Source organism: Macaca thibetana, chromosome 2, assembly GCF_024542745.1.
Source record: "Macaca thibetana thibetana isolate TM-01 chromosome 2, ASM2454274v1, whole genome shotgun sequence".
NCBI lineage: Eukaryota > Metazoa > Chordata > Mammalia > Primates > Cercopithecidae > Macaca > Macaca thibetana.
Genome location: NC_065579.1, coordinates 133,377,824 through 133,405,349, shown reverse-complemented (window position 1 = coordinate 133,405,349; position 27,526 = coordinate 133,377,824). Strand labels below are relative to the sequence as shown.

General features: G+C 38.9%; 2 protein-coding genes across 2 annotated transcripts in view; both read right to left on the bottom strand.

Annotated features, from left to right (window-relative positions):
• The window catches only part of LOC126948999 (uncharacterized), a 229,927-nt gene that overhangs the window by 183,356 nt on the left and 19,045 nt on the right, over nt 1–27,526 (bottom strand). The window lies entirely within an intron of this gene.
• LRRN1 (leucine rich repeat neuronal 1) overlaps nt 704–27,526 on the bottom strand; it is a 43,943-nt gene continuing 17,120 nt past the window's right edge. Inside the window, exon 2 of the mRNA XM_050781401.1 lies at nt 704–3,932. Within this exon, the coding sequence (XP_050637358.1) occupies nt 1,507–3,657 (2,151 nt within the window). The 5' untranslated portion in view covers nt 3,658–3,932 and the 3' untranslated portion in view covers nt 704–1,506. The remainder of the gene's footprint in view (nt 3,933–27,526) is intronic.

Genomic DNA, 27,526 nt, shown 5'->3' with positions numbered 1-27,526 from the left:
TAAATGTTACACACGTTTGCTTTGTAATCCTGAAACAATTCTCCAAAACTGTCTATGTATATTTGGATGAAAAACGTCAATTGTATGGAAGTTGTTTTGTTTTCTGTTAATCATTTACTTGTCTCAGCAGATATCGCCACACAGATAGAGAGACTAATTAGGGTCTAAGCATATAGACAACTGTTAAAAAGAAATAACATGTCATACATTTTGGGACACTTCATAGATGTTTTTGTACTTTGATGAAGAATGTGGATACTACAAAAGAAAATCAGGTTTTAACAAAACTTACAGAAATGACATATCCAATATATTCATATATATACACAAGAATTATGTGTGACAGGTTGGGATGTGTGCGTATATGAATATATTGGGGTGTGTGTGTGTGTATATATATATATATATTTACCTTTATGCAAGGGATACAACAATACACCTTTTTTTCTTCATATGAACTATCCTCCCACTGCCCATTATGTGCTAGTCAGTACTATTTAAAATACAGAAATCCTGTTCATTAAAATATCTTAATTAAAATAGACATTTCTTCCCTTAGAAAAAGAATTAAAACCTTTTAGGGCCTAGCTTTAAAAAGCAACATGCTACAGCTGATTTATTTTGGTGGTTGTTTTTATGGATGTGAAAAATATTACCACTGCAACTAGCAAGAACTATAAATGATACATTATTGCAATTGTTCTAAAAAATCAGAACAAAACTAATTTATTATAGTTCTGTCTTCATTATACACCACGTGTTGGTGAGTTAAACACAACAAAATTGTCTTTTCTTTTAAAAGTGTCTACTAAAGATAAAAAGAATAAGATAACAATTAACATGTAGTTTGTTACATTAAAAAATTTGATATACATATTTCTATTGCCTGTTAGCTTGTTCTAAGCCTCTTTATTACAAAAAAAAGGAAAGAAAAAGAAAATTCATTGTTTAAAGGCAAACATTCAATTCAGTTGATACAACATTACAGTACAGTCAACTAACATCATTCAACGAAGGTAACAAGTCTAGCCTTAGCTTCTTGAGTTAAAAGTCTGTAGACCAGATTGCTACAAAAGTTTCAATGCTGCTTCAAAACTGTATGTTAGCTTTTTGGAGGACAAGGTACTTTCTACCAATGGCTTCAGAAGGGGTCATGCTACTGGTAAAAGCACAGGGGAACCCCAACCTGTCATTAATCATTTTATTGAGCACTGTAGTTAGAAGAGCATTACTGAGCTTAGCACAACAACTAAAATAAAATAATATAATAATAATCATAATAAGAATAAAAACCAAACACAAACTGGAAGCCTAGAGTCGCTGCCAGCCGTGTCAAACCCTTGCGATACGCTATACTAAAAAAATTTGAAATATCCACCCGTCCTCTCCACTCTGCCACAAACTAGCAAAGTCAAAAATACAAAAGTCTTCAACTGGTTTACTTTTGCAGAATAAAGCAAAAACGTCTTTGTGCTCCTTACTACCAGAAGCAAAATATCCTCTGAGTTACCACATGTAATAGCTTCTGGATGTGTCAACCTGGGTTGGCTTGGTGTCTGCAGAACCATCTTTGTCTTTCTCACTGTCGCCTTCCCAGAGGTTAATGAGTGGTGGGTACAGCTCATTTAGTGGGATTGAAGAGGTTTTTTGCATATACTTTTTTAGTGAGTGGTGGTAGTTTTTTCTCTTAAATCTTTTGGCAAAGTACACAGCAATGGACGCAAGGCTAATGACGGCAAACATAGACCCCATTACTGCAGCAAGCGCTGTACTGGTTTCTTGATCAGAGATGTCCAGCGCGAAGGCGGCATTTTTGGTTGTGACATTTACGCATGACTTTTGAGTCTGCTGATGAATATTGGACACCGTGAGACACACTTCATAATCTGTGGAAGGCTGCAGATGTGTTAGGTTGTATTCATGGACATCTACTGGGACCCTGGCAGTATATGTTATGTGGGGGTTATCAATCTTCATGGTGGCGGACGACCATTTTAAGTTTGACGTCATGACGTTGGAATTAACTTTCCAGGACACTAAGATGGAATGGGATTCTGTCTGCTTGACGTATATTTTTAGCACCTGGGTACCATCCAGAAGGGTCCCATTAACCTTAATTGTTGCTACCCGAGTGTCTGCCCCTTGGACATTCTGGGCAACACACGTGTATCTTCCTGAGTCTTCAATTTGTATGTTAGATATTTCCAAGGTGCCTTCGCTACTTAGCTTGTATTTATCTGAAAGGGTTTCCACAGTTATCTTATTTCCAATGGGCGTGACCCAGTAAATTTCAGGTTCTGGCTCAGCCATGGCTCGACAGTCTAGGAAAACCGTCATGCCGATATCCATGTTTAAACGATTTGGGAAGGTGTCGTGAGATATCATTGGGAGGCACTGTTCACTCGAATCCTGGATTAAAACTTCCTTCACCTGGTGCCCTTTATATTCGGGTGGCATGGCACAGAACATGGATAGGGGCTCCATGAAGCGGATGTTGGTTTTGTTGGAGTTAATCCAGTGGATCACACAGTCACACCTCAGGGGATTGCTATGGATACTGATCTCACGCAGATTGGGGAGGGATTCGACTGTCTTTTGGTAAATGGCATTCAAGGCATTGTTGTTCAACATCAGGCTTTCCAGAGCAGGGACACTTCGGAAAGCCAAGCGGTGGATATAAGAGAGTTTAGGGTTATTGGTGGCTTCCAGCTTTGTGAGTTCAGGCAAGTTATCCAGGGCATAGCGGTCGACAGAAACGAGTTCTCCCATATTGTTGATTCCCAGTTCTTTTAACCGAAGCATATTTTTGAAGTCCCCTTCTTGGATTTTGTGAATGGGGTTTTTGTTGAGGTCTAAGAATTTCAAATTTGGAACTTTTTGCAGGGCAAGTTGAGGGACTTTGACCAGTTTGTTATCATAAAAAGACAGGCTCTCAAGGCTATCCAGACCCACCAAAGCATTTCCAGGAATATCAGTGAGATACATTCCTGCCAAAACTAAGCTTCTCAAATTTACAAGGGGTTTGAAGTTCATATCCAGAATTCCAATCACAGGGTTTTCTCCAATCATGAGAATTTCCAGGTTGGGTGTAGAATCAAACCAGCGACTATCAATAACTTTCAATTTGTTGGAGTTCAGGTGGAGCCTTAATAGATTTTTTAAGCCTGCAAAAGCATTAGCAGAAATAGTGCTAATTTGGTTGTGGTTGATGTAGAGTTCTTGAAGGTTGCTGAGGTCTTGTAGACAGTAGTCAGTCATCTCTGTAATCTGATTTTCCTCCAAATGCAGTGTCGTGAGCTGGGTTAGGTTTGCCAGCCCAACCTCCTTAATGTTAGTAAAGTTGTTTTGGGAGAAATCTAGTTCAGTCAAGTTGAAAAGCTGCTGCAGCTCATCCACAGTCTTTGCGATGTTATTGCTCTGTAAGAGAAGCACTTGTGTGTCACTAGAGAGGTTACTGGGAATCCTTGTTAAGCGGAGGTCATTGCAATCAACAGTCGTGGCTTCTCTGTAAGTTGACTGTGGGGTAAACCAGGGACGAATTTCACATACGCAAAGTTGTGGACACTCACTATTCTGTATGGAAGACTCAGTTAATGAAGTCATTAGTAGGCCCAGCACCAATTGGCAAGCTGCTACAACAAAGCTCATTCTAGCCATGCTGGCTTGCTGAGCAAGCTCAACTCCTGACACCCTTAAGTTTTAACAAAACGTGAACACGATATTGTGATATGTAGGACAGCGAGCAGAAAATGTAAACATTCAAGCAAAGTCTTGGTTGAGCTGTGTAGAATTCCAGAGTCCAAAAGGATGGTTTTCAGGAGTTTTCAAAAGGCAGAAAGCAATCTGGTCTTTTAAACTGTGTCTCAATTCCAGGCATGTGCACAGGTCTGTGGCATGAGTTACTTCAGCCAAATTGAAGTCTGGAGATGTGCCTGAAAATTAGATTAGGACAGATGTTATGCTTATTCCATATACTTTCTACATTACAGCCTTTCTTTTGTTTACTAAAAAGGCACAGTCACTCACAAATCTAGTATTGAATACATTCAAAATCCATTCAGGATAACCAAATAGGCTTTTAAATAGTAGGACATTCTTACTATATCCCACTTACTATACTAAAACTAATTTTAGAACTCCTTCAATTTTACAATTAAATTTAGACTCCATGTACCACCAGAGTCATATATGACTGTGTACAGTTGTATGTATACACATGTAAATCACTAAACATGCACACACACACATACAAGTGCACACACTCATACACACTTACTAGAAACACTAAGAAAAAGCCTGCAGATGTCATTTCTTTAAAAACAAAGATGTCTTCAGAAACTACATTTATAGCTCCAAAACATTAAAAGTTCATTCCTAGTAAAAGCAAAACATGAATGGTAGCTTATTAAAGACTCAAAGCTAAGTTTTAGATCTTTACATTTTAGTTAATACCTCATTTGTCTCCAGGAATTGTTTCTTTTCTAAATGGTACATTCTGTAGACATATTCAGCCAATGCTTTTCTAGCTCAATTATTCTTATGCAAAAAGTTAATTTAATATTCTACAACATGGATGGAAACATCAAAAACATGCTTGAAAGATGCCAGTCATAAACGATCACATATTGTATGATTCCACATATACAAGGTATCCAGAATAGGACAACCTGCAGAGACAGAAAGTAATTTGGTCGTTGCCTATGGCCAGGGGTATGGGGGGGTACAGTGGGAGGAGTGCTAAAGGCTACAAAGTATTTTTTGAGATGATGAAAATATTCTAAAGATTGTGGTGATGGTTGCACAATTCTGTGAATCTTCTAAAAACTCTTGACTCAAACATTTTAATGAGCAAATTATGTTATGTGAATTATATCTTGATAAAGTTATTATTTTTAAAGTTAGTTTAACTAAAAAAGGAAAACATCAGTTTTTCCTATATTCGAATAGCCACATCAGATCTTGACTGAATAATAAAAGGACTTCATTCTGTCACACCACTGGTCTCCATTTAAAAACACAAACATACACAATAGATGTATTTGTATCTCACACAGATGATTTCATTAATCTCATGAGAATGTCACTCACCGCTTAATGACTGTTGACCACGAACATGTTTACATAACCTCTTGAAGCCTCAAGTATCTTCAGTTATAAAATGGGGTTGCTCATACAAGTACAGTTCTCATAGGATTATTGAGAAAATTAAGGGAATCTATGTAAACTTCTTAGTGTAGTAGCTGACTCACATTATATGCTCACAAAAGTTAATAATAGTTGTTATTCATCATCTTATATCTCTAATCCATTTAGTTTTAGCTAAATAGTGGTTGTCAGACGACAAGTGAAAGAAGGAAAGCTGAGAATATTTGTTTTTATTAACCATCATCTATTGATTTCAATAAAATCTTCTGAAGTCAGATATGTACTGCTCACCTGCTTGCAAAGATGATATTAGTAGTTAATGGCTCTATTTTTTCTGCATTCCTATCAGCTGTAAAAAGCCATTATGGATCCAGTGTTTGTCTTGCTTTCCCTAACTGGGCCATTCACTTGCTAAAGTAGTCAAAGCAGAGTTACATGTTTTCCTGGTGTTCGTCTTGCTATAGTGCACTTGAGTCTTGAGCACTGAAGAACTTCAGTGACTACTGTATTCTTTACCTTCCTACTATAAGGATCTAATAAAATCGAGCATATGTGTTTAAACCCAGTGCTCAATACATAGCAAGCTCTGAATTCATGCTAGCTGCTATTAACAACCTTTTGACTTTGTAAAACATAGCGATCTTTGTGACTAAGAGTATAAGAATACAAATAGCCAGTACTAAAAGTTATGTATTTAATGAGTCATATTTTCATAGTAAGAAGAAAAAGTCCTACAACTTTTTTGTTATACAAAATACGAAAACTGCATTACTGGTCTGACAATAAAGAAAAAAAAAATCCAGATTCTGGCAAGTATGAGACAGGAGTAGGAAATGATTGTGTAGGAGTAGGAAATAAGTGTGTTGCCTGATACTAGATGCCTTCTAGTCTTGGTGGGAGGAAACATACATCTGGCATTCTTCTCCCTCCTCCCCATCTCCAAGTCTGGTTACTTCACCCTTTACTATGTAGTCTTGTGCCACCATAAGGAAAGTCTGGCCAATGATGGACCACATATACAATGGTAGTCCCATAAAGTTGTATTCATAGTACCATATTTTTATTATACCTTTATGTTTCAATACACAAATACTTGCCATTGTGTTACAATTGCCTATTGCCTTCAGGATAGTAACATGCTATACAGGTTTGCGGCCTAGGAGCAATAGGGTATATCATATAGGCTACATACCACCTAGGTTTATGTAAGTATACTCTATGACATTTGCACAATGATGGAATCACCTAATGACACATTTCTCAGAACATATCCCCATCATTAAGTGACATGCCTGTATTTGCAAAACTTTTCAGTATTATAAAACTAGTTTGACTCTGACTTTTATCCGGATATTCTATGAAATGAAAAAATATGGACTGGGCGCGGTGGATCACGCCTGTAATCCCAGCACTTTGGGAGGCTGAAGGGGCGCAGATCACGAGGTCGGGGGTTCAAGACCAGCTTGACCAACATGGTGAAACCGTGTCTCTACTAAAAATACAAAAATTAGCCAGGCGTGGTGATACACGCCTGTATTCCCAGCTACTCAGGGGCCTGAGGCAGGAGAATCGCTTGAACCCGGGAGGCGCAGGTTCCAATGAGCCAAGATGGCGCCACTGCACTCCAGCCTGGGCGACAGAGTAAGACTCTGTCTTAAAAAAAAAAAAAAAAAAACCGCAGAGAATAACATTTTTATTATTAACTCCACAAATTTATTTCACTTTTGTTTCTGTTTAGAGGAATCTTGAAACAGGTGCAACGGCCACAATAAATTGCTAAGAAAACTTCTGCCACAGGTTATTTCTCAATCATAACTCAAAATAGAAAACCAAAAGAATAAAGCTACCTTTCATAACTGAGATAGAATTTCAACTAATTTTTATTTGTTTATTTATCTTTGAGACAAAGTCTTGCTCTGTCTTCCAGGCTGGAGTGCAGTGGCGCGATCTCGGCTCACTGCAACCTCTGCCTCCCGGGTTTAAGCAATTATCCTACCTCGGCCTTCTGCATAGCTGGAACTACAGGCACGTGCCACCACGCCTGACTAATTGTATTTTTAGTAGGGACAAGGTTTCACTGCATTAGCCAGGATGGTCTTGATCTCCTCACCTCGTGATCCGCCCACTTCGGACTCCTAAAGTGCTTAGGATTACAGGTGTGAGACACCGCACCCGGCCTCAACTAATTTTTATGTTTCAAATGAATGTAAGGAAATGTATCAAGAAGTAAAATATGTATTAAAGTTGTGTGAGAGACTTCCAAATCAGTCTATTAGTATTGAGAAATAGCCTTTATGGGGCTATAGTTTGAACATTATTACAGCTAATACCCCCATTTTAGTTTAAATTATATGATTTGAGATAATTGTGTTGAAATCTTCAAAATTTTCTTTGACATACACACATACCTTTTTCAACCAACCAACCAACCAACCAATCAACCATGGAAACCCAGAATGTTAGAAATCAGATCAAGCACAGAGGAAGACATTTTTTTCTTCTACATTCTATAAGAATGTATGTATAAGAATTTCCTCTCCACATCCTGCAAGACATTCCTTTGGCAGCAAGGAATTAAACATCCTTAATACAAAAGGAGGTGTTAAGATATTTCTATTTCTATTTAATTCTGAATTCTCTTTAATAAATTTCACCAAATGTTTTTAACATGACATTATACATAGAACAACTTTTATAGCGCCCTTAAGCCAGTTTAGATGTTTGCAATGTAGGGCATTTCTCAGGAGCTACTCACTAATAGTGTTTAAATGTAAATCCATTATCACAACAAGAAAACTACAGACCAATATTCCTAATGCATACTGATGCAAATCTTCTCAACAAAATGTAGCAAACCAAATTCAAAAGCATATTAAAAAGATTGTATACTATGAACAAGTTGGATTTATACCGGGAATGCAAGGAAGGGAATGTGAAAAACAATTAGTATAATATATCACATTAACATAATGAAGAAGTGAAAACACATGATCATCTCAATTGATGCACAAAACCATTTGACAAAATTCAACACTTTTTCATGATAAAAACACTCAACAAACGAGGAATGGAAGGAAAGTACCTACACATAATAAAAGTCACATATGAAAAGTCCACAGTTAAAATCATACTCAATCGCGAAAAACGGAAAGTTTCTCTTCTAAGAATGGGAACAAGGAACGGATGCCTATTCTTGCCATTTCTACTCAACATAGTACTGGAAACTCTAGTCACAGCAGTTAGACAAGAAAAATAAATAAAAGGCATTTAAATGGAAGAGAAGTAAAATTATCTGTTCCCAGATTACATAATCTTATATATAGAAAATCCTAAAGATTCCACAAAAAACCCACTAAAACTAATAAATGATGTTAGCAAATTTGCAGGATACAAATCAACACACAAATGAGTTGTATTTCCATAAACGAACAATGACTAATCTGAAAAGGAAATTAAGAAAACAACCCCGTTTACAAAAGTCTCAGAAAGAATACAATGCTTAGGAATGAACTGAGAAGGCAAAAGACTTGTACAATGAAAATTATAAGAGATAACCAAAATAAATCAAAGATGACATAAGCACAATGGTGAAACATCCCATGTTTATAGACTGGAAAATTTAATATTGTTATACTGTCTATAACACCCAAAACAATCTACAGAGTCAATGCCATCTCTATCAAAATCTCAATGGTAACTTCCACAGGAAAAATTTCTAAAATTCATATAAAATCAAGAGATTTTACATTGCCAAAGTAATCCTGAAAAAGAACAATGTTGGAGACTTCACACTTCCTGATTTCAAAACATACTGTAAGGCAACAGTAATCAAGATGGTGTAGTACTGACATACAGACAGACATATAGACCAATGGAACAGAGTCCAGAAATAAACCCTTCTATACATGCTCTTTATGATCTTTGACAAGGGTGCCAAGACTATACAATGAAGGACAGTTTCTTCAACAAATTGTGTTGGGAAAACTGGATGTCTACATGAAAAGAATGAGGTTGTACTCTTCCCTTATGCCATATACAAAAATTAACTCAAAATGCATTAAAGACCTAACCATAAGACCTAAACCTTTGAAACTCCTAGAAGAAAACATAAGGGAAAAGCTTTTGGGTATTTGGCAATGGTTTCTTAGATATGACACCGAAAACACGGGCAACAACAACAAAAGACAAATGAGATGACTTCAAACTTACAGCCTGTGCATCAAAGGAGACAATCAACAGAGAAAAAAGATGACCTACAGAATGGGAGACAGTATTTTTAAATTATATATATGATAATGGATTAATATCCAGAATATATTGTAAACTCCTACAACAAAATAACCTTATTAAAAAATGGGCAAAGGACTTAGACAGTTATCCAAAGACATACAAATGACCCACAAGCATATGAAAAAATGCTCCATATCACTAATCATAAGAGAAATGCAAATAAAAAGCACAATGAGGTATCACCTCATACTCATTATGATGGACACTATCACCACAGAAAATAACACGCACTGGAAAAGATGCAGAGAAATTGTAACCCTTGTTCACTGTGATTTCTCAAAAAATCGAAAATATAATCACCATATGATTATATCCCAGTTCAGGGTACATATCCAAAAGAATTAAAGCAGCATTTGAAAGAGATATTTATTTGTACACCCACGTTCATTGCAACTATTATTCACAATAGTTAAGAGGTGGAGGCAGCCCAAATGCCCAATGACAAATGAATGGATAAAGAAAATGTGGTTTAATTAGATCCCGTTTGTCAATTTTTGCTTTTGCTGCAATTGTTTTTGGTGATTTTGTCACCAAATGGTGATTTTGCCTGTGCTTATGTTTTGAATGGTATTGCCTAGATTTTCTTCTAGAGTTTTTATAGTTTTGTGTTTTACATTTAAGTCTTTAATCCATCTTGAGTTAATTTTTGTATAAGGTATCCAGTTTCATTTTTCTGCATATGGGTAGCCAATTCTCCCAGGATTATTTATTAAATAGGGAATCGTTTCCCCATTGCTTGTTTTTGTCAGGTTTGTGAAAGATGATATGGTTGTAGATGGGTGGTCTTATTTCTGAGTTATAAAAACAAGATCATGTCCTTTGCAGGGACATGGATGGAGCTGGAAGCCATTATCCTGAGCAAACTAAGGCAGGAACAGAAAACCAAACACCACATGTTCTCACCTATAAGTGGGAGCTGAACAATGAGAACACATGGACACACAGGGAGGGGAACGACACAAACAGGGCCTGTTGGGTGGTAGGGCGAGGGGAGGGAGAGCATTAGGAAATACAGCTAATGCATCCTGGGCTTAATACGTAGATGATGGGTTGACAGGTGCTGCAAACCACCATGGCACACGTTTGCCCATGTAACAAACCTGCACATCCTACACATGTACCCCGGAACTTAAAACAAATTAAAATTAATTTTAAAAAATGAAAAAATGTGTGGTGGCTCAAACTAGACTGCTCTGATCCCACAAGAACCCTGCTGCTGTCCATTCACATCAGGACCACCCAGGAAAGCAAACAATTTAGCCTTCCCGGCATGATATCACCTAGTCCCTTGGACTATAGAGTGAGGGCTTATGTGTCTCCTATTTAGAGAGTGTGTTTCATAATTATACAAAGGGTAGAAAATGGACCAACCAACAGGCTGAGTCATTTTTTAAGAGGGTGGCAGTAATAACCCCAAATGAGCTCAACAAAACTGGGGAATCCAAGGAATGGTGCTTGAAGGGAAGTGGGGTTGGTTGTGGTCCTTAAGCCTCTTGGCACTTTTATAAAATGGGGCAGGGTGGGGATGGAGTAATACAGCCCTTGCCTCCAATCCAAATGCACTCAAGGACTTAGTATTTAGTCTTATTTTCCAGTTTTGTTTGTTTACAAAGCAACCTTGCTTGATACTGCAGGGAAAGTCAAGTTTTTCATTTTGCCCACTCAGGGCTACCCGCCTGGGTCAGCATCTTCCCTAGCGTCTTCACAGCACTCCTAAGGAAGACTTTTGCAGTGCTCTCCAGAGCTGAGGGGAGTGGAATTCAGTCGAGGGAAAGTGAAAGGAAACTAAGGTTTCCCGTTTCTTCTCAAGGCAGATGTTCTCAGCTTCCTTCACACCTCCTTCCCATAGGTGCAAGAGACAGTACAGCTGGGTTGTGTAGGAGGGCCGAGAAGAAAGGGGCACTTAGTCTAGCCCCACGTTTGGCCAAAGACAGGTACACAGCAGATACCATCCTATCTTCCCCTCTTAATAGCAGGCCAACCACATGTAACCCTTCCCCTTCTTTACTAATGCACCCTCTTTGTGGTACCAGCAACAAGGGACAGATAGGCCCACCCACTCTAGTCTAGGGAGAGTTTTGCTACTATCCCTAAAATTGTACCACCCCCATATCCCACTCCTTTTTGTAAAAACAAAAGGAGTTTAAACCTGTAAGCATGCTATTGCTTTCTATGTGTTAATCAGTTTCCTTCCATTTGAGCTGCATAAGAGGGAAGGGTATCGGAAGCATAGGCCGTAATCTTGTGCCAATCAGTAAAAACCACTACTACACACACACACATGAAAATGTGGTGTGTACATACAATGGAATATTATGCAGCTTTAAAAAGGAATTCCTGTCATATGCTATAACATGGATGAATCTTGAGGACATTATGAAATAAGCCATTCACAATAGCCTGAATACTACATGATTCCATTCATATAAAGTAGTCAAAATCACAGAAACAGAAAGTAGAAAGGTGGCTGCCAAGGGCTTGGAGGTAGAGGGAACTGGTGTTTCATGGGAATAAAGTTTTAGTTTTGCAAGATGAGAAAGTTCTAGAGATCTGTTACACAATAATGTGAATATACTTAACACAACTGAACTGTACACTTAAAATTGAGAGATGATAAATTTAATGTTAAGTGCTTTTACCACAAAAAAAAGTGAAGCCATTATAATTCAGGCCAACTTTTATAACATATACAAATTAATTATTTAAATTCTGCAACAAATAAAAAACAGCTGGAATAGATTTTTTTTTTTTTTTAAGTGAAATTGCTTTCTTCTAGGGCTGATTGACAAGGTCTATCAAATGTACGAAGAAAATGTCCTGCTAATTACCAGGGTGATGTTTCACAAACAAGTCTGGAGGTTTAAAGAAACAATCCCTTAAGTAACAAAACATGGCTTTAAGGCCCAGAATTGGCAAGGGATGCATTTTGAAAGTCCCACAAACAATTATACAATTACATTTGATGCTTCTTTTTTTTTCCAACAAGATATATTTGGGACACTCTGCTCTGAGTATAAAATTCTGAAGGCAATGAACTACATGATCATCACCATCACTGCACTTGGCAAGCGCTCTCATTTTCCCCATAGAACTGTGTTAGATAGGAAGTTAGTTCAACAGAATAAAAATATTTGGTGAGACTTAGCACTATGATTTATATGCATTAACTTCTTATGAAGTTAGGCAAAAAAGAAATATGTACTCACAATAACAAGTTGGTTATTTGTATTTCTGTTACTGGAAAAAAAAAAAATCTGGCAGCTCTGGGGTTGGAGAAAGAATTCTACCCTGGAGGAATCAAGTGTTCTGTATTCGAATTATGCTTCTCTACTTACTAGATGTGTCACCTTGTGCAAGCTGTAGACCTTCCCCAACTTACGATAGTTCAACTTACAATTTTTTGACTTTATGAAGGTGTGAAAGCAGTACACACTTAGTAGAAATCTGAGTACCCATATGATAGCATTCTATTTTTAACTGTCACTGCAGTATTCAATTACACGAGAAATTCAACAGTTTATTAGAAAACAGACTTTATGGTAGATGATTTTGCCCAATAAAACTAATGTAAATGTTCTGACAATATTCAAGGTAGGCTATGATGTTTTGGTAGGTTAGGTGTATTAAATGCATTTTCAACATAATGATATTTTCAACTTAAGATGGGTGTATCAGGACGTAACCCTATCATAAGCTGAGAATTCTCTGTGATTCAGTTTCCATAGCTAAACTTAAGGCTAAGTATATATGGTTCATATATGTACATTATGATAACAAAAAAGTACCTATGTAAAAATATTCAGCCTAGGGCCTGGGTATGATGGTTAATACCCAGTGTCAACTTGATTGGATTGAGATACAAAGTATTAACCTTGGGTGTGTCTGTGAGGGTGTTGTCAAAAGAAATTAACATTTGAGTCAGTGGGCTGGAGAAGGCAGATCCACCCTTAATCTGGTGGGGACAATTTAATCAGCTTCCAGCAAACATAAAGCAGGCAGAAAAACATGAAAAGGAGAGACGGACCTAGCCTCCCAGCCTACATCTTTCTCCTGTGCTGGATGCTTCCTGCCCTTGAACATCAGACTCCAAGTTCTTCAGTTTTAGAACTCGGACTGGTTCTCCTTGCTCCACAACTGGCAGATAGCCTAGCCTATTGTGGGACTTTGTGATCATGTAAGTTAATACTTAATAAACTCTCCTTTACACACACACACACACACACACATATATATATATATATATATATCTCCTGTTCTGTCCCTCTACGAGAACTCTAATACAGATTTTGGTACCAGGAGTGGTTCTAAAGGAACAGAATATTAAAGGATGGAGTTCTTTCATTGATTTTGGGGTTTCTGGAGTTGGCTGCTTAATATGATTAGACCCCAAAATGCTAAGGACTCTACTTCTAATAGTATGGAGAACACTGATAGTCGTTGGTGTTAACTATTTAGAGACTTATGCAAAATAAATGCATTTGACACTGCTGATTCACCGCTTGTCAGAGGCATGGAGTTTAGTGACCCTATACATATAATACCTTTGACCATATGTGGAGAACCAAGAAACATGATGAAGCTGGTTGGTTGCTCCTAAGTTCGGTGGACAAAGTGATGAAAGAAAATGATGAACTCAGGGATTCTATCTCCTTGCTTCAGAAGCAGATACTGAGCCTCAAATCTGCTAAGACTGCCCTGAGTCTTATCTCCTGAAGAGAAAGAGCTGAAATTGTGGAAAAACAAACACAAGTTCTTATGCTAGCGGCTGACATGCAATGAAAGGTGCATGCATAGCCTTGCCAGGTATCTATAGTTGAAGTGAGGGCATTGATTGGAAAAGAATGGGACCCTGAAACTTGGAATGGGGATGTGTGGGAAGACCCTGATGAAGCTGGGGACACTAAGTTTGTAAACTCTGAGGAACCTTTTTAGCCAGAAGAAACAGCTTCCCCATCCCCAGTAGCGGCAACATCCCCTCCCCAACACATGCTGCCATAGGCCTTTCCACCTTTTTCTGAGGAGACAAACCCTGCACTGCCTGAGGCAACAGTGGTGGCCTCTCCCCTGAGGCAGCATGCACAGCAGCATTTCATCATCAAATGGAAGTGGCATATACAGGATCACGCTCAAGCAGGTCCTGAAGGCACAAGTAAGTTACATAAGGAAGTGGCTCAAATGCCCATGGTCTCCACTCGGGCCACCCTGCCTTCTCTCCCCCAGCCTGCTCTGATGGCCTCATGGGGAGTTCCCTATGATCAGCTGACAGAGGAAGAGAAGACTAGGGCCTGGTTCACAGATGGTTCTGCATGATGTGCAGACACCACTCGAAAGTGGACAGCTGCAGCACTACAGCCCCTTTCTAGGACATCCCTGAAGGACAGCAGTGAAGTGATATCTTCCCAGTGGGCAGAACTTTAAGCAGTGCACCTGGTTGTGCACTTTGGATGGAAGGAGAAATGGCCAGATGGGTGATTATATACCGATTCATGGGCTGTAGCCAATGGTTTGGCTGGATGGTCAGGGACTTGGAAGAAGTATGATTGGAAAATTGGTGACAAAGAAATCTGGGGAAGAAGTATGTGGATTGACCTGAGTGGTCAAAAACTGTGAAGATGTTTGTATCCCATGTGAGTGCTCATCAATGGGTGACTTCAGCAGAGGAGGCTTTTAATAATCAAGTGGATAGGATGACCCGTTCCGTGGACACCACTCAGCCTCTTTCCCCAGTCACCCCCGTCATTGCCCAAAGGGCCCATGAACAAAGTGGCCATGATGGCAGGGATGTAGGTTACGCATGGGCTCAGCAACATGGACTTCTGCTCACCAAGGCTGACCTGGCTCCAGCCACTGCTGAGTGCCCAATTTGCCAGCAGCAGAGACCAACACTGAGCCCTCGATAAGGCACCATTCCTCGGGATGATCAGCCAGCTACCTGGTGGCAGATTGATTATATTGGACCTTTTCCATCATGAAAAGGACAGAGGTTTGTCCTCATTGGAATAGACACTCCGGATATGAGTTTGCCTATCCTGCATGCAATGCTTTTGCCAAGACTACCATCCATGGACTCATGGAATGCCTTATTCACCATCATGGTATTCCATACAGCATTGCCTCTGACCAAGGCACTCACTTTACAGCTAAAGAAGTGTGGCAGTGGGCTCATGCTCATGGAATTCACTGCTCTTACCATGTTCCCCATCATCCTAAAGCAGCTGGATTGACAAAACAGTGAAATGGCCTTTTGAAGTCACACTTAAGATGCCAACTAGGTAAAAATATTTGCAGGGCTGCAGCAAAGTTCTCCAGAAGGCCATGCATGCTCTGAATCAGCATCCACTACATGGTACTGTTTGTCCCATAGCTAGAATTCATGGGTCTAGGAATCAATGGGTGGAAGTGGCGCCACTCACCATCACCCCTAGTGATCCACTACCAAAATTTTTCTTTCCTGTTCCCACGACATTTCGTTCTGCTAGCCTAGACATCTTAGTTCCAGAGGGAGGAACGCTGCCACCTGGAGACACAATGATTCCGTGAAACTAGAACTTAAGATTGCCACCTGGACACTTTGGGCTCCCCCTACCTTTAAGTCAAGAGGCTAAGAAGGGAGTTACAGTTTTGGCTGGTGTGACTGACCCAGATTACCAAGATGAAATCAGTCTGCTACTCTACAACGAAAGTAAGGGAGAGTATGCATGGAATACAGGAGATCCATTAGGATGTCTCTTAGTATTACAATGTCCTGTGATTAAGGTCAACGGAAAACTACAACAGCCCAATCCAGGCAGGACTACAAATGGCCCAGACCTTCAGGAGTGAAGGTTTGGGTCACTGCACCAGGAGAAAAAAAAAAAAACAACAACCTGATGAGGTGCTTGCTGAAGGCAAAGGGAATATAGAATGGGTAGTACAAGAAGGTAGTCATCAATACCAGCTACAACCACATGACCAGCTGCAGAAACAAGGACTGTTGACTGTCATGAGTGTTTCCTCCTTGTTAAAAACATGTTTGTGCATGTATATACCTGTACTAATATCTTTTTTTTCCTTTATCATGTGACATAAGATTTATTGACTTCATATCAGCATGTAAGTATTGTTAACTTTATGTAATAGTATTTGGGTTGGGGGATTAGTGTGTTTCTGGTTGTAGGAAGGATAGTTGTATTATGTTAGGTGTAATTATGCCCTCATTATTGTCTTTATTTGTATGTATGGTCTCAGGAGATGTGTTCAAGTTGACAAGGGATGGACTGGCGATACAAAGTATTAATCCTGGGTGTGTCTGTGTGGGTGTTGCCAAAAGAGATTATCATTCCAGTCAGTGGGAAGGCAGACCCACCTTTAATCTGGTGGGCGCGATCTAATCAGCTTCCAGCAAATACAAAGCAGGCAGAGAAACATGAAAAAGAGAGACAGGTCTAGTCTCCTAGCCTACATCTTTCTCCCGTACTGTATGCTTCCTGCCCTGGAACATCGGACCCGAAGTTCTTCAGTTTGGGGACTCGGACTGGCTCTCCTTGCTCCTTAGCTTGCAGACAGCCTATTGTGGGACCTTGTGATTGGTTGAATAAACTCCCTTTATATATATAATAGTCACATATACTAATGGGAGATATATAATATATATAAACTATGTATACATAATATATAATATATATACATATATACATGTAATACATATGTATATAAAAGATATACATCTATATTAATATATACATATATGTATATAAAATATATATAATATGTATATATTATATATAAATATATACATAGTTTATATATATTATATATCTCCCATTAGTATATGTGGCTTATATATAAGATATATATATGTAAATATATCTCCCATTAGTTCTGTCCTCTAAGAGAACCCTAACACACTGGGAAAACATCCAGCACATCGTGCGCCCTCAAATACTCATTTTTGAACCTCTGGAACCCTATCAGATTTGCCTTTGAATTTCATTTTCATCTTGTTATTGGGAGTAATGAATAATCTCTTTAAGGCCCTTGGGCATGGTAGATGCTTAGTAAAGAGTTGTTATCATTATTATTTGTCATTTCCATTATATTTTCAACCATTATCATTGGAATTAATAAAATTCAGAGACCCAATATTTTATTAGAGCTAAACTGAAACCCTTTCCAGGCAAATTATAAAACACAAACCTCCAACCTGGAAATTATCTCCATCTCATAGATAATATAATCACAGCAAAGAACTAAAACTTTGATCCCCAAATGAAGAAAAATGCCTTCTGAGGGCGTGAACTTTATTTATCCTTTCTGGATTGGCCAAATTCATATCATGTAGATAATGTTAAAATAAAAAACATTCTTTTAGCTCTTTCTCAGGCTCCAAATAGATTCAGGGCTAATGCAGCATTCAAATTTGCTTCCTTACTTTTAGGAATGGCTTGAATAATAGAGAAATGGGATTTTTGTTCAACCAAGATTTCCTTCTGGCCCTACAGAGTTTAAAAAAAATAGATTGCCTCAACACCAACATTCCCTGTAGTTACTCCATGGGGCAAGGTGGACCCAGACTCCACTGTGTGGACAGACCTCCCAGAAGGATCCTCCTGTCCCTGAAGGCCACTCTGCCTCCTGCTACAGGTCCCAGTGCTGATTGTGATACTTAACAAGGGCTTTCAGATGTCTGAAACAAGAGTATAGCATAGAGTTAAGAATGTGGCTTCTGGAGAGACAAATTCAGTTTCAAATTCAGTTCTGTGACCTTGGGTACGTTACTGAAATTTTCTAGTCTCAGTTTCCTCTTTAAGAAAATGGAGATTATGAAACCTGCTTTATAAGGATTGTGAGAGAATCAGAATGAACTGTTAAATGTAAAGCTTTTGGCAGAGTTAAGAATGTGGCTTCTGGAGAGACAAATTCAGTTTCAAATTCAGTTCTGTGACCTTGGGTACGTTACTGAAATTTTCTAGTCTCAGTTTCCTCTTTAAGAAAATGGAGATTATGAAACCTGCTTTATAAGGATTGTGAGAGAATCAGAATGAACTGTTAAATGTAAAGCTTTTGGCAGAGGGCCTGGCACATGGCAAGCCCCCAGTAGATGTTAGCTACTATTATTTACCGGATTGATGTCTCGTATTCAATCTGAGTCTTTTTCATGGGTGTTGAAGATGAAAGTAAGTCACAGATAGTTGAAATCAGTAGAGAATGCCTTTTGTGATATGATCCAGTACAAGTTCTGTACCTTAAATAATGTAGCTAGCCAGTACAGGGTGGTCAAAGAGAGAAATTACAGTACATTTTGTATTGAGGATGTATTTGATTCTTCTTGGGAAGGAAAGAGGGCCTTGCACATACATTCTGAACACTGAATCTGCACAGACTATTTTTAAAAACATTAGTTTCTTAGACATTTTTCTGGCACCTGACCCTTTGTGACTTTTAGATTTCTTTCTCCAACAATTTTCCAAAATTATGTTCCCGGTTCACACATTATCCAAAGCCAAACACTCTGTAGTGTGTGTTAGTGATCACAGACGGAGGGTCGTATGGGAGGAAGAGCTATAATAGTCTCCATAATGCATTAAGGAAACAATAAAGTATATCCCCTTGCAAGGATATAATGAGCTTCCTGAGGCTCTTTTTGCATAAGGAACTGTTCCTAAAAGCCCACATTATTCATCAGCAAGCAGTGCGGCCACACATCTCAGTAGGCCGGGCAACAGAACAAGGATCTTCGCCAGGAAAGAAATTCTTAATTTTGGCTTCACCACAAACTTTCTGGACGACCTTGAACAAGTCATGTAACTTTGTATCCTATTTTATTTATCTTACCTTAAGTAGTCATAGCTTCCCAGACCTAAAGGAACCTCAGGAAGTCGTCAACCCATTCCTCTGGTGTCATGGAAAACTTTACTTCCAACCATTTTCAGAGAGGCAATGCTTCCTCCGTCTCCTTCTCTTCCTTTCTTCCCTTCTTTTTTCTTTCTCTTGTGTTATTAGATTGTTTTGGAGGGATGGAGTTTGATTGTGACAAGGATCTCAAACTTAATTCTTTCTAGGGCCAGGTAGGTGTAGGGAGTTGAGTCTAACACAGTAAGAAGCAGTAGTCATGTAGAAGGCTGGAGAGTGCATGAATTCCAAAAGGCATCCCAAAATGTTTTAGCTGTGCAGGCCAAACAGAACCTATCTGCTTTCAGAGTCCCTTTATGGCCCATGGCCAGTTTGCAACCTCTGAATATAAGTATAAAAACAGCACCTATAATGCTGGGCTAACGGGAATATATGGTAACTAGATGGTTAGATATACATTTTCAAATAGTATTGGCAAATACTCCATATGTGAAAAATCTATAAATTCAGTTTATTATGGTGTGAATCTCTGCTCAGAAGAAAACTTCTTTAGTGCTTTAAGAATTACATTTCCAAAAATTCATTTTACACTCCTTTCTTTCAGAAGACCTACTTTAAAAGATAGTCAGCACCTTAGAGATCCCCTAGGTGATCCAAATTGACCCAGATAATTGCCAGGGGAACAAAATAAAACCAGAGTGCCTTGCTCCCAAATTCAGTGTATCCTAATCTGGCCATGTTAAATTTCTGGGGTGGTTTTACTGGCTCCCAGAGAAAATCAGATTGTTCTCCTCCTAATTTTCTTTTCCTTTTTTCCTTTTTCTTGTATGTTATTACTATTAATTCAGACAAAAATTATCTGGTGTACTTGGGTGATATAAATGTACTAGTGTACAAAGAAGGGGATGGATACAAGTGATCTTTTGATTCTCCCTTATTTTCCTTCCTCTTTCAGGCGAGGGCAAATCCATCACACTGCAGGTGCAGCCTCATCCAACATCTCTGGGAAAAGCCCAAAGGCGCAGCTGGTCTCCAAGTCGAGCATAAAAGCTGGGGTCACAATTCATTCAGCTCCTAAGAGGAACTGGGCATGGATGGCACTTTAGCCCTTTCAGGAGGGTTGGCCAGGCATGGGAAGCAGGGTAGGCTGGACTGGATGGACTTAAGAGTTACAACAGAAAATGTAAAAAGCAAAAGAAAAATGAAAAGCCAAAAGTCCAGTGCCAGCTGGCACAAATCCAAACCCAGGAAGGTGGTCTTGGGACGGACGGGAAGGGTGTCTATGAAAGAGCCCTAGGGAATAACGTCGACCTCAGAGTCTAACTTGACTTCAACTGATCAAAAGCAAGCAGGCTAGCCTCCCTGTGAAATACACAGAAGCACAAACTGTGAAAGGTAGAGACGGCCTTACAGATCACCTGACACATCTACAATAACCTCTCATTTTGCAGAGGACACCTCAGAGAGGTGAGGTCACATATTTGGAGGCCAAGCTCCACTCTCCAAGCACCCTGTCCTGCACTCTAGATAAGAGAATCCCACACTGCTTTGCTTTGTCTAGGGTTAAATTCATCATCTTTACCATGAGGGCAGGGCCTACAATTCTTTGAATGACATTAGTCTTTAGTGCTCCATTAATCAATCATTTATCAGTAGCATAGGCAAACATCACTCAATTTAGGGATAGTTCAGTGGCTGGTTTTCTTTAATAACCTCCATTTTGACCTTTGCTTAGGTAGGTTGGGGGTTGTGTAGCAACTTCAATCAGTTACACTGATGGCCAACTTATTCCAAAAAATTAGTCAGGTCAGCTGAACAATGTTCATTGATTTTTTTTTTTAACATGGCAATAAATTGATTGTAATGTTGATCTGTGCTATATAAGCAGAGCCGAATTGCATGTATAATTTGTAAAATGCATAGGTTAAACTTCTCTTAATTGGTGATAGAACATGTGCCTTTAAAGTCTATGAGGGCATAGAAATTCAAATGAAAGAAATGTATAGATTTTTTAGATAATTAGGAGTTGGAGTTAGACATTCAAGATAGGAAAGCCCTCATGAATAATATGAATGTAACTAACTCTACTAGTAAACTTACTTTAATAAAAGACTATGTACTAATCACTACACTGAGTGATTTATGTATATATGGTATGATCATCCCTATTCTTTACAATGAAGTCAACTCATTTGTCTCAAGTAAGCTAGTAAGTCATGGACATAGATGCTGTCTGGTTCTGAGTCCTATATGATTCTCAGGTAGTTTGAGCAGCAGCATGGTACAAGGGCTGGAGCACTGGACCAAGAGTTAAGGGACCTTATCTCTGGTCTTGACTCCAGCTCAGTGCATGTTAGCCATCTTTCCTGCCTCTAAATGATGAGGCTGGGCTGAAACTAGGGCTCCAGCTCCAAGGTACTGTGTATTTGATGCTTTGTTCAGGTTTCTACTCTTAAAAGATAGATACCCATGTAAGCAGCACTTCTTGATTGGGAGCAAAACACTTGCTCCTAGATTTTTAAGAGAAACTGTGTTTAGCTTTAAAAAAGAAATTGAAAAGAAAGGTACAGTCTCAAGAGGCAGACAGAGCTGGGTCCACATCCTGGCACTACCTATGCCACCTGGCACAAATGACTCCACCTCTGTAGGCCCTGGCTTCCCCCTCTTTTTGATGGGCATAGTTATACCTACCTCATTTGGATGTTCTGAAGATTAAATGAGATAACAGGTCTTGAGCAGTGGATCATAGCAGGATTTCAACAAATTTCCTTTGGCGTCAACTTAGACAATTAGAGTCAGGTGCTGAAAACCTAAGTTAATAACTACTCTTCCGATAAGAAAATTAATTTATTTCCTGAAAACAATCTCCTGAAAATTATCTGGAACTTTTCTTCTTTTTAAACTAGGCCTTCTTTGGTGTTTTGCTTTTTTTTTTTTTTTGCTTTTTTTTTTTTTTTTTAAAAAAAAACCAACATCCCCAGGAGCTAGGTACTATGATTGTCCCCTTTTTACACTGAGGAAATAGATGCATAGAGATATTAAGTAACGTGCTCAAGATAAACATCTAGAAAGTGGTGAAGGAAGGAATCAAATGGAATCGTCTTGGTTTCAAAGCCCGTGCTCTAAGTGCCACCTCTCACATGACACAAAATCATCCCAAAGAATCCCCAATTTTGAATCAAATGAATGAAGTATCAACAGTGTAGTCTAGCTGCCTGGCAGCATTTATAGCTCCTAAAGCCAACACCAATTTTTCCCAAATGATTTGAGCCCAGCCAATTACAGTGAAGACCCTGGGATAGTTCCTCTGTTCATTGAACAGCTTGGGTGCCACAGAAATACCCTCTATCCCTTGGGTAAGGATAGAGCAGATTTCTAGAATATTAGAAAAAGTTTAAAGCAAAGGCAGTTTTCATGGAATCTGAAGTAAGAATAAAGCAGGTCCTGAATTTGAAATTAATTTCACTATTATATACAGGTGCACAAGAAAGTGTTCTTCTCCCCCAGACAAAAGAGTGGGAAGGACTCAGGAAGGCCCAACTTGCAAACTCCCCAGTATCAAGTGGCTGCCTTCAAAATCCAACCCTTCTCTTCCCAGCTCATTTCCAGTATGTATTTGCAAAGGCCATGCCATTTTTGAAGGTAAGAAAAAAAGTCACACATTTATTTTAATAAGACAAAAGTTAATTAAATATTTGCATTCTAGTTATTAGGATTTCAGTTTTGCAGGTTAATGGTGAGCCTCTTTAAAGAATTCTCCTTTGTGATCTCTCTACACCAAGATAGGTTGAATGACACCTGAAGCATTTCCATATTCTTAATTGTCCGGAAACAAGTGTTTCAAACAAGTTAAATCCTTCACCAAAGAAACACAAAAAATAAAACACGAGATAGGCATCTACCAAAACATTTATATATCCATCTCAGTCATTCGGGATGCAAAGATGTAAATAACAGTAAACTACAGGAATTAAACTGCGAGCTCAAGAAAGACAGAAAACACCCTTTCCAAATAATGAATTATTTTCTAACCTTGCAGACACCTCATTTTTTACATCTTAATGTTAATTGCAGGGTAGTTTTGGCTGAGTAGTAGTTGTAAGAGTAACAGTAGTTAGTACTTATTAAGCTCTTATTATGCAACATGCACTGCACTGAATCATTTACATAAATTATTTCATGGAATGCTCACAACCCTATGAGGTGAATGCCATCATGTTCCTATTTTTATGAGTGATGGAATGGAGACTCAGAAAAATAAAATGAACTACCCAAGGTCTTGGAACTAGTACAGCAGAGTGGTTGAGGTTCTTTGTGAATCCAGGCATCTGATGCCAGAACCCAAATCACATCGCTTTTCTATCCCAATCCGTCTAGGCAGGGAGAGTCCTTGCCAATATTTCAATACGCCAGCATGAGAGTGTGCGTCTCACGGAGTGAGGAACCCGTTTCCGTCTTGTTCACTGTGAGTCATTCCAGGGTCAGGCAATGAGTCTGACATCTACATAGTGGGCACTCAATAGATAAATCAAACAGCTGGCTGAATCAAATCGAATGTGCTTTCTAGGTACCCAAATATGACAACAGGTTTAGGCTTGCAAATACTCACAGCTCTGGTGGGTCTCTCCTACATTTGGTGCTTAAGAAAACCTTGCAATTTAGCACAAATCCATCCTACGGTTTGTGATTGAGACAAACCTGCTCTGTGATCCATCCTTTTCTCTAGACTCTGATGAAATCTAGTGTCAATCAAAATGCAAAAGAGATCCAATAAAGTGATGCCAATTGAATCACACTGATTTAATTAAAAATACATTGAGTGTTTACTGTGTCACAGGGCCAGGAAGACCAGACCCTGCCCTGAAACAGCTTCTAATCTTAAGGGGAGTGAATAAGACAAGTACACAAGTTACTCTAAAAAAAAAAAAAAAAAAAAGAAAGAAAGAAAAAGAAAAGGTACATGTCAAAAGGGAGGACTAAAGAGACAGGTGGATCTCCGGGAGGGAGGAATGAGAGTTGCTAACTTGTGTTTGCTCTATCAGCACTATCTAATGCAACTTCCTGCAATGACAGAAATATTCTCTCTGCACCACCTAGCATGGTAGCTCCTGAGTGGCTACTGAGCAAGTGAAATGTAGCTGGTGGGAATGAGACATGGAGGTTTTATATTTTATTTCAATTGACTGGAATTGCATTTAAATAGCCAGATGTAACCAGTGGCTACCACACTAGGCAGCACAGCCCTAGATCTCCAAACTTAGTTTTCATGAATCTGGAGATTGTTTTAAGGGAATGCACACTGTCATGCCTCATGGAGATTTTGATTTATTAAGTCTGGGATGGGGTCTGGGAATATCTGTGTATTTTTAAAAGCACCAGAGTCCCGTCATGCAGACCACATTTAAAAAGACTCCAGCCTTAGTCTAGCTCTGACCTACCACCACTCACAGGCTCAGAGGATCCAGCAGGCATGTCAGCAAAGACACAGGTAGCCATGGCTTTGCTCTAAGTCACACTGTTTCATTCTTCCAGTCACTCTTCAGAGTGTTCTCAGAGGTGACTCAAACTCTTTAAGTCCAAGGTTATGTTTTATTCATCCTGGTAGGTACTGCACTTAACACAGTGACTAGCCTGCAAGTGTTCAATGAAACAACCAGAGTACGTCACAAAGTATATTTAGACCTTTCTTCATGTATTGCACTTCTCTTGCTATACCTGAGAGAACAAAGGCTGTCTGAAACAGGTGTATGGACTCTTATAAAGTTCACGTAATTTGAATCCAGAAGGAAATACGTAAGAATTATTTTACCTAAACCCTTAGGATGGAAGCAAGCAAAGGTTTCCATCAGAATAGAGCTCCTCTTTTCAAGCATCAGAGTACACCATTGCTCTCCTTATTTACTGTATTCGAATATAGTAACTGAAGAGCAGTTTACATAGAAAATAACTTAAACAAAAAATGTTCAGCCCTGTATGAAATGTCATGACTCCCACCATATTCCCTAAAGAAAAGGCTGAATGAAACTTTTTAGAAATTAAGAGCTTTTGATGGCAAATTTGCTACACAGGGCCTAGTAGAATGCTAGCCTTAGAGGGGGTACTCGAAAATGACTGTTGAATAACAAATACGCCTTTTTAGGTGATACCTATTTGTTTTGTACTTTAGGCATTTTAGTTACTTCCTATTAAAAATATGTGTCATTTCTAGATCACATTCTTAGACAACGTAATTACAGAAGATATGAAGTAAAAGTAATTCTAAAAACTAGCAGGGCAAATGAATATTATTGTGAGAAAGGGAGAGATGGTTTTTGAGAACTCAGGAAATTATTTCTAGATTTTTCCAACAACAACAACAACAAAAAAACGAGAATGGGAAAACAGGATCCCTGAGAAGGCAGCTCTTTAGAATATGAGAATGAGCATAGGCTTTGGAGTCAACAGATTTGAGATTAAAATCTAGCTCCACACATGATACTTTTCTAGTTTCCACATCTTCCTTTGAGAGTAGTGTCAGCATCCTTTCCTCATGTGGTTGTTAAAAAGATGAAATGAGTTAATATGTACAAAATGCCTACATCATTTACCGTGAGTCCATCCCATGATCTGGGTCAAAGTGCTTGTTAGTTACGGATTGTGGATTCAAAAAAGATGTTGAAGTCCCAATCCCAAGGACCACAGAATGTGGCCCTTTTTTGGAAATAGGTTCATTGCAGATACAATTCGTTTAGATGAGGAGTACACTACTGGAGTAGGCTATAGGCTAGGCCCCTAATCCAATATGACTGGTGTCCTTTAAAGAAGAGGGAAAATGATGTGAAGACAGGGACACACAGCAAAAACACCATGTGACAATGAAGGCAGAGACTGGAGTTCCACAGCTGTAAACCAAGAAATGCCAAAATTTGCCAGCAAAGCCCCAGAAGCTAAGAGGCAAGGACTTATTCTCTTACAGGTTTCAGAGGGAGCATGGCCCTGTTGACACCCTGATGCTTTCATCTTGGACTTCTAGCTTACAGAAATGTGAAATAATAAATTTCTATTTTTTTAAGCCACTCAGTTTGTGGTGCATGACCATGGCAGCCCTAGTAAACCAAATAAGTGTAAGATTTTAAAGTAGTTAACATTGGGCTGAGCACAGTGGCTCACACCTGTAATCCCAGTGCTTTGGGAAGCTGAGGCAGAAGGACTGCTTGAGCCCAGGAGTTCAAGACCAGCCTACCAACATAGTGAGATCCCATCCCTACAAAAAATATAAAAATTAGCCAGGCGTGGTGGCGTGTGCCTGTAGTCCTAGCTACTTAGGAGGCCGAAGCAGGACGGTTGCCAGGAGTTTAAGGCTGCAAGGGAGCTGTGATCACGCCACTGCACTCCAGCCTGGGTGAAAGAGTGGGACTCTTGTCTCAAAAAAAAAAAAAAAGTAAAGTAGTTAATTGAAATGTGTATTAGCTACCATCTAAATTATTTTTATATGAATGCTTATTTTATCAAATAGGGTCCTGACTTTCCTCACCCTGCTTCTCCCTGTTGTACTCTTACTACACATGATTGATTATGAAAAGAGTTTGCTTTCTACTGTTGCCTGTATATCCTACAGATAGGGAGACAGAGGTACCTGTTCCTTAACTTTAAAAGCTGTGGTAAGCTCCATGATCTTTGTAACTTCTTCTAGGATCCAGCAGGCTAGACTTCTTATTATTCATGAACTACCTTAGCTCTGTGCCAAAATCATTTTCCTCCCATGTTCTGAAAGTCACACACCAGATACAGTTTGAAGAATCTTGAGCCTTTAGTCTTTCACAGCCCTTTTAAACCCAAGATTCTATCATAGGCAAAGAAAGTAGGATGAGGGAAAAAATTTTTTTCTGTTTAAATCACTTGTAAGATCAAGAAAGTTTTGTTTTTCTTTTTAAGAAATGGACTATTTGCATAGCTGGAATCATAAAAGTGGCAATTTAACATAATTGAATTGAGAAACTGACAGAAGGCCCAGCACAGAACAAAACATCAACCAACAACTGGGCTGTTTTTATTGTTCCTTTTTAGTACCAGCAAGTGAAGTTATTAAAAACTACCATGAAATCAATTAATTTTAGTCTTTTACAGATTATTTTAATTCTCTTCCTGTAATATGTCTATATGAAATAATTGCTTTGTAATTAGCTGCATGATTAAATGTTAAATGCTAAATCTTTACTTTGGCAGGCTTAATATGCCTGGAAGGCCCAGTTGCACGACTTCTGTTAAGTATTTCTCAGTA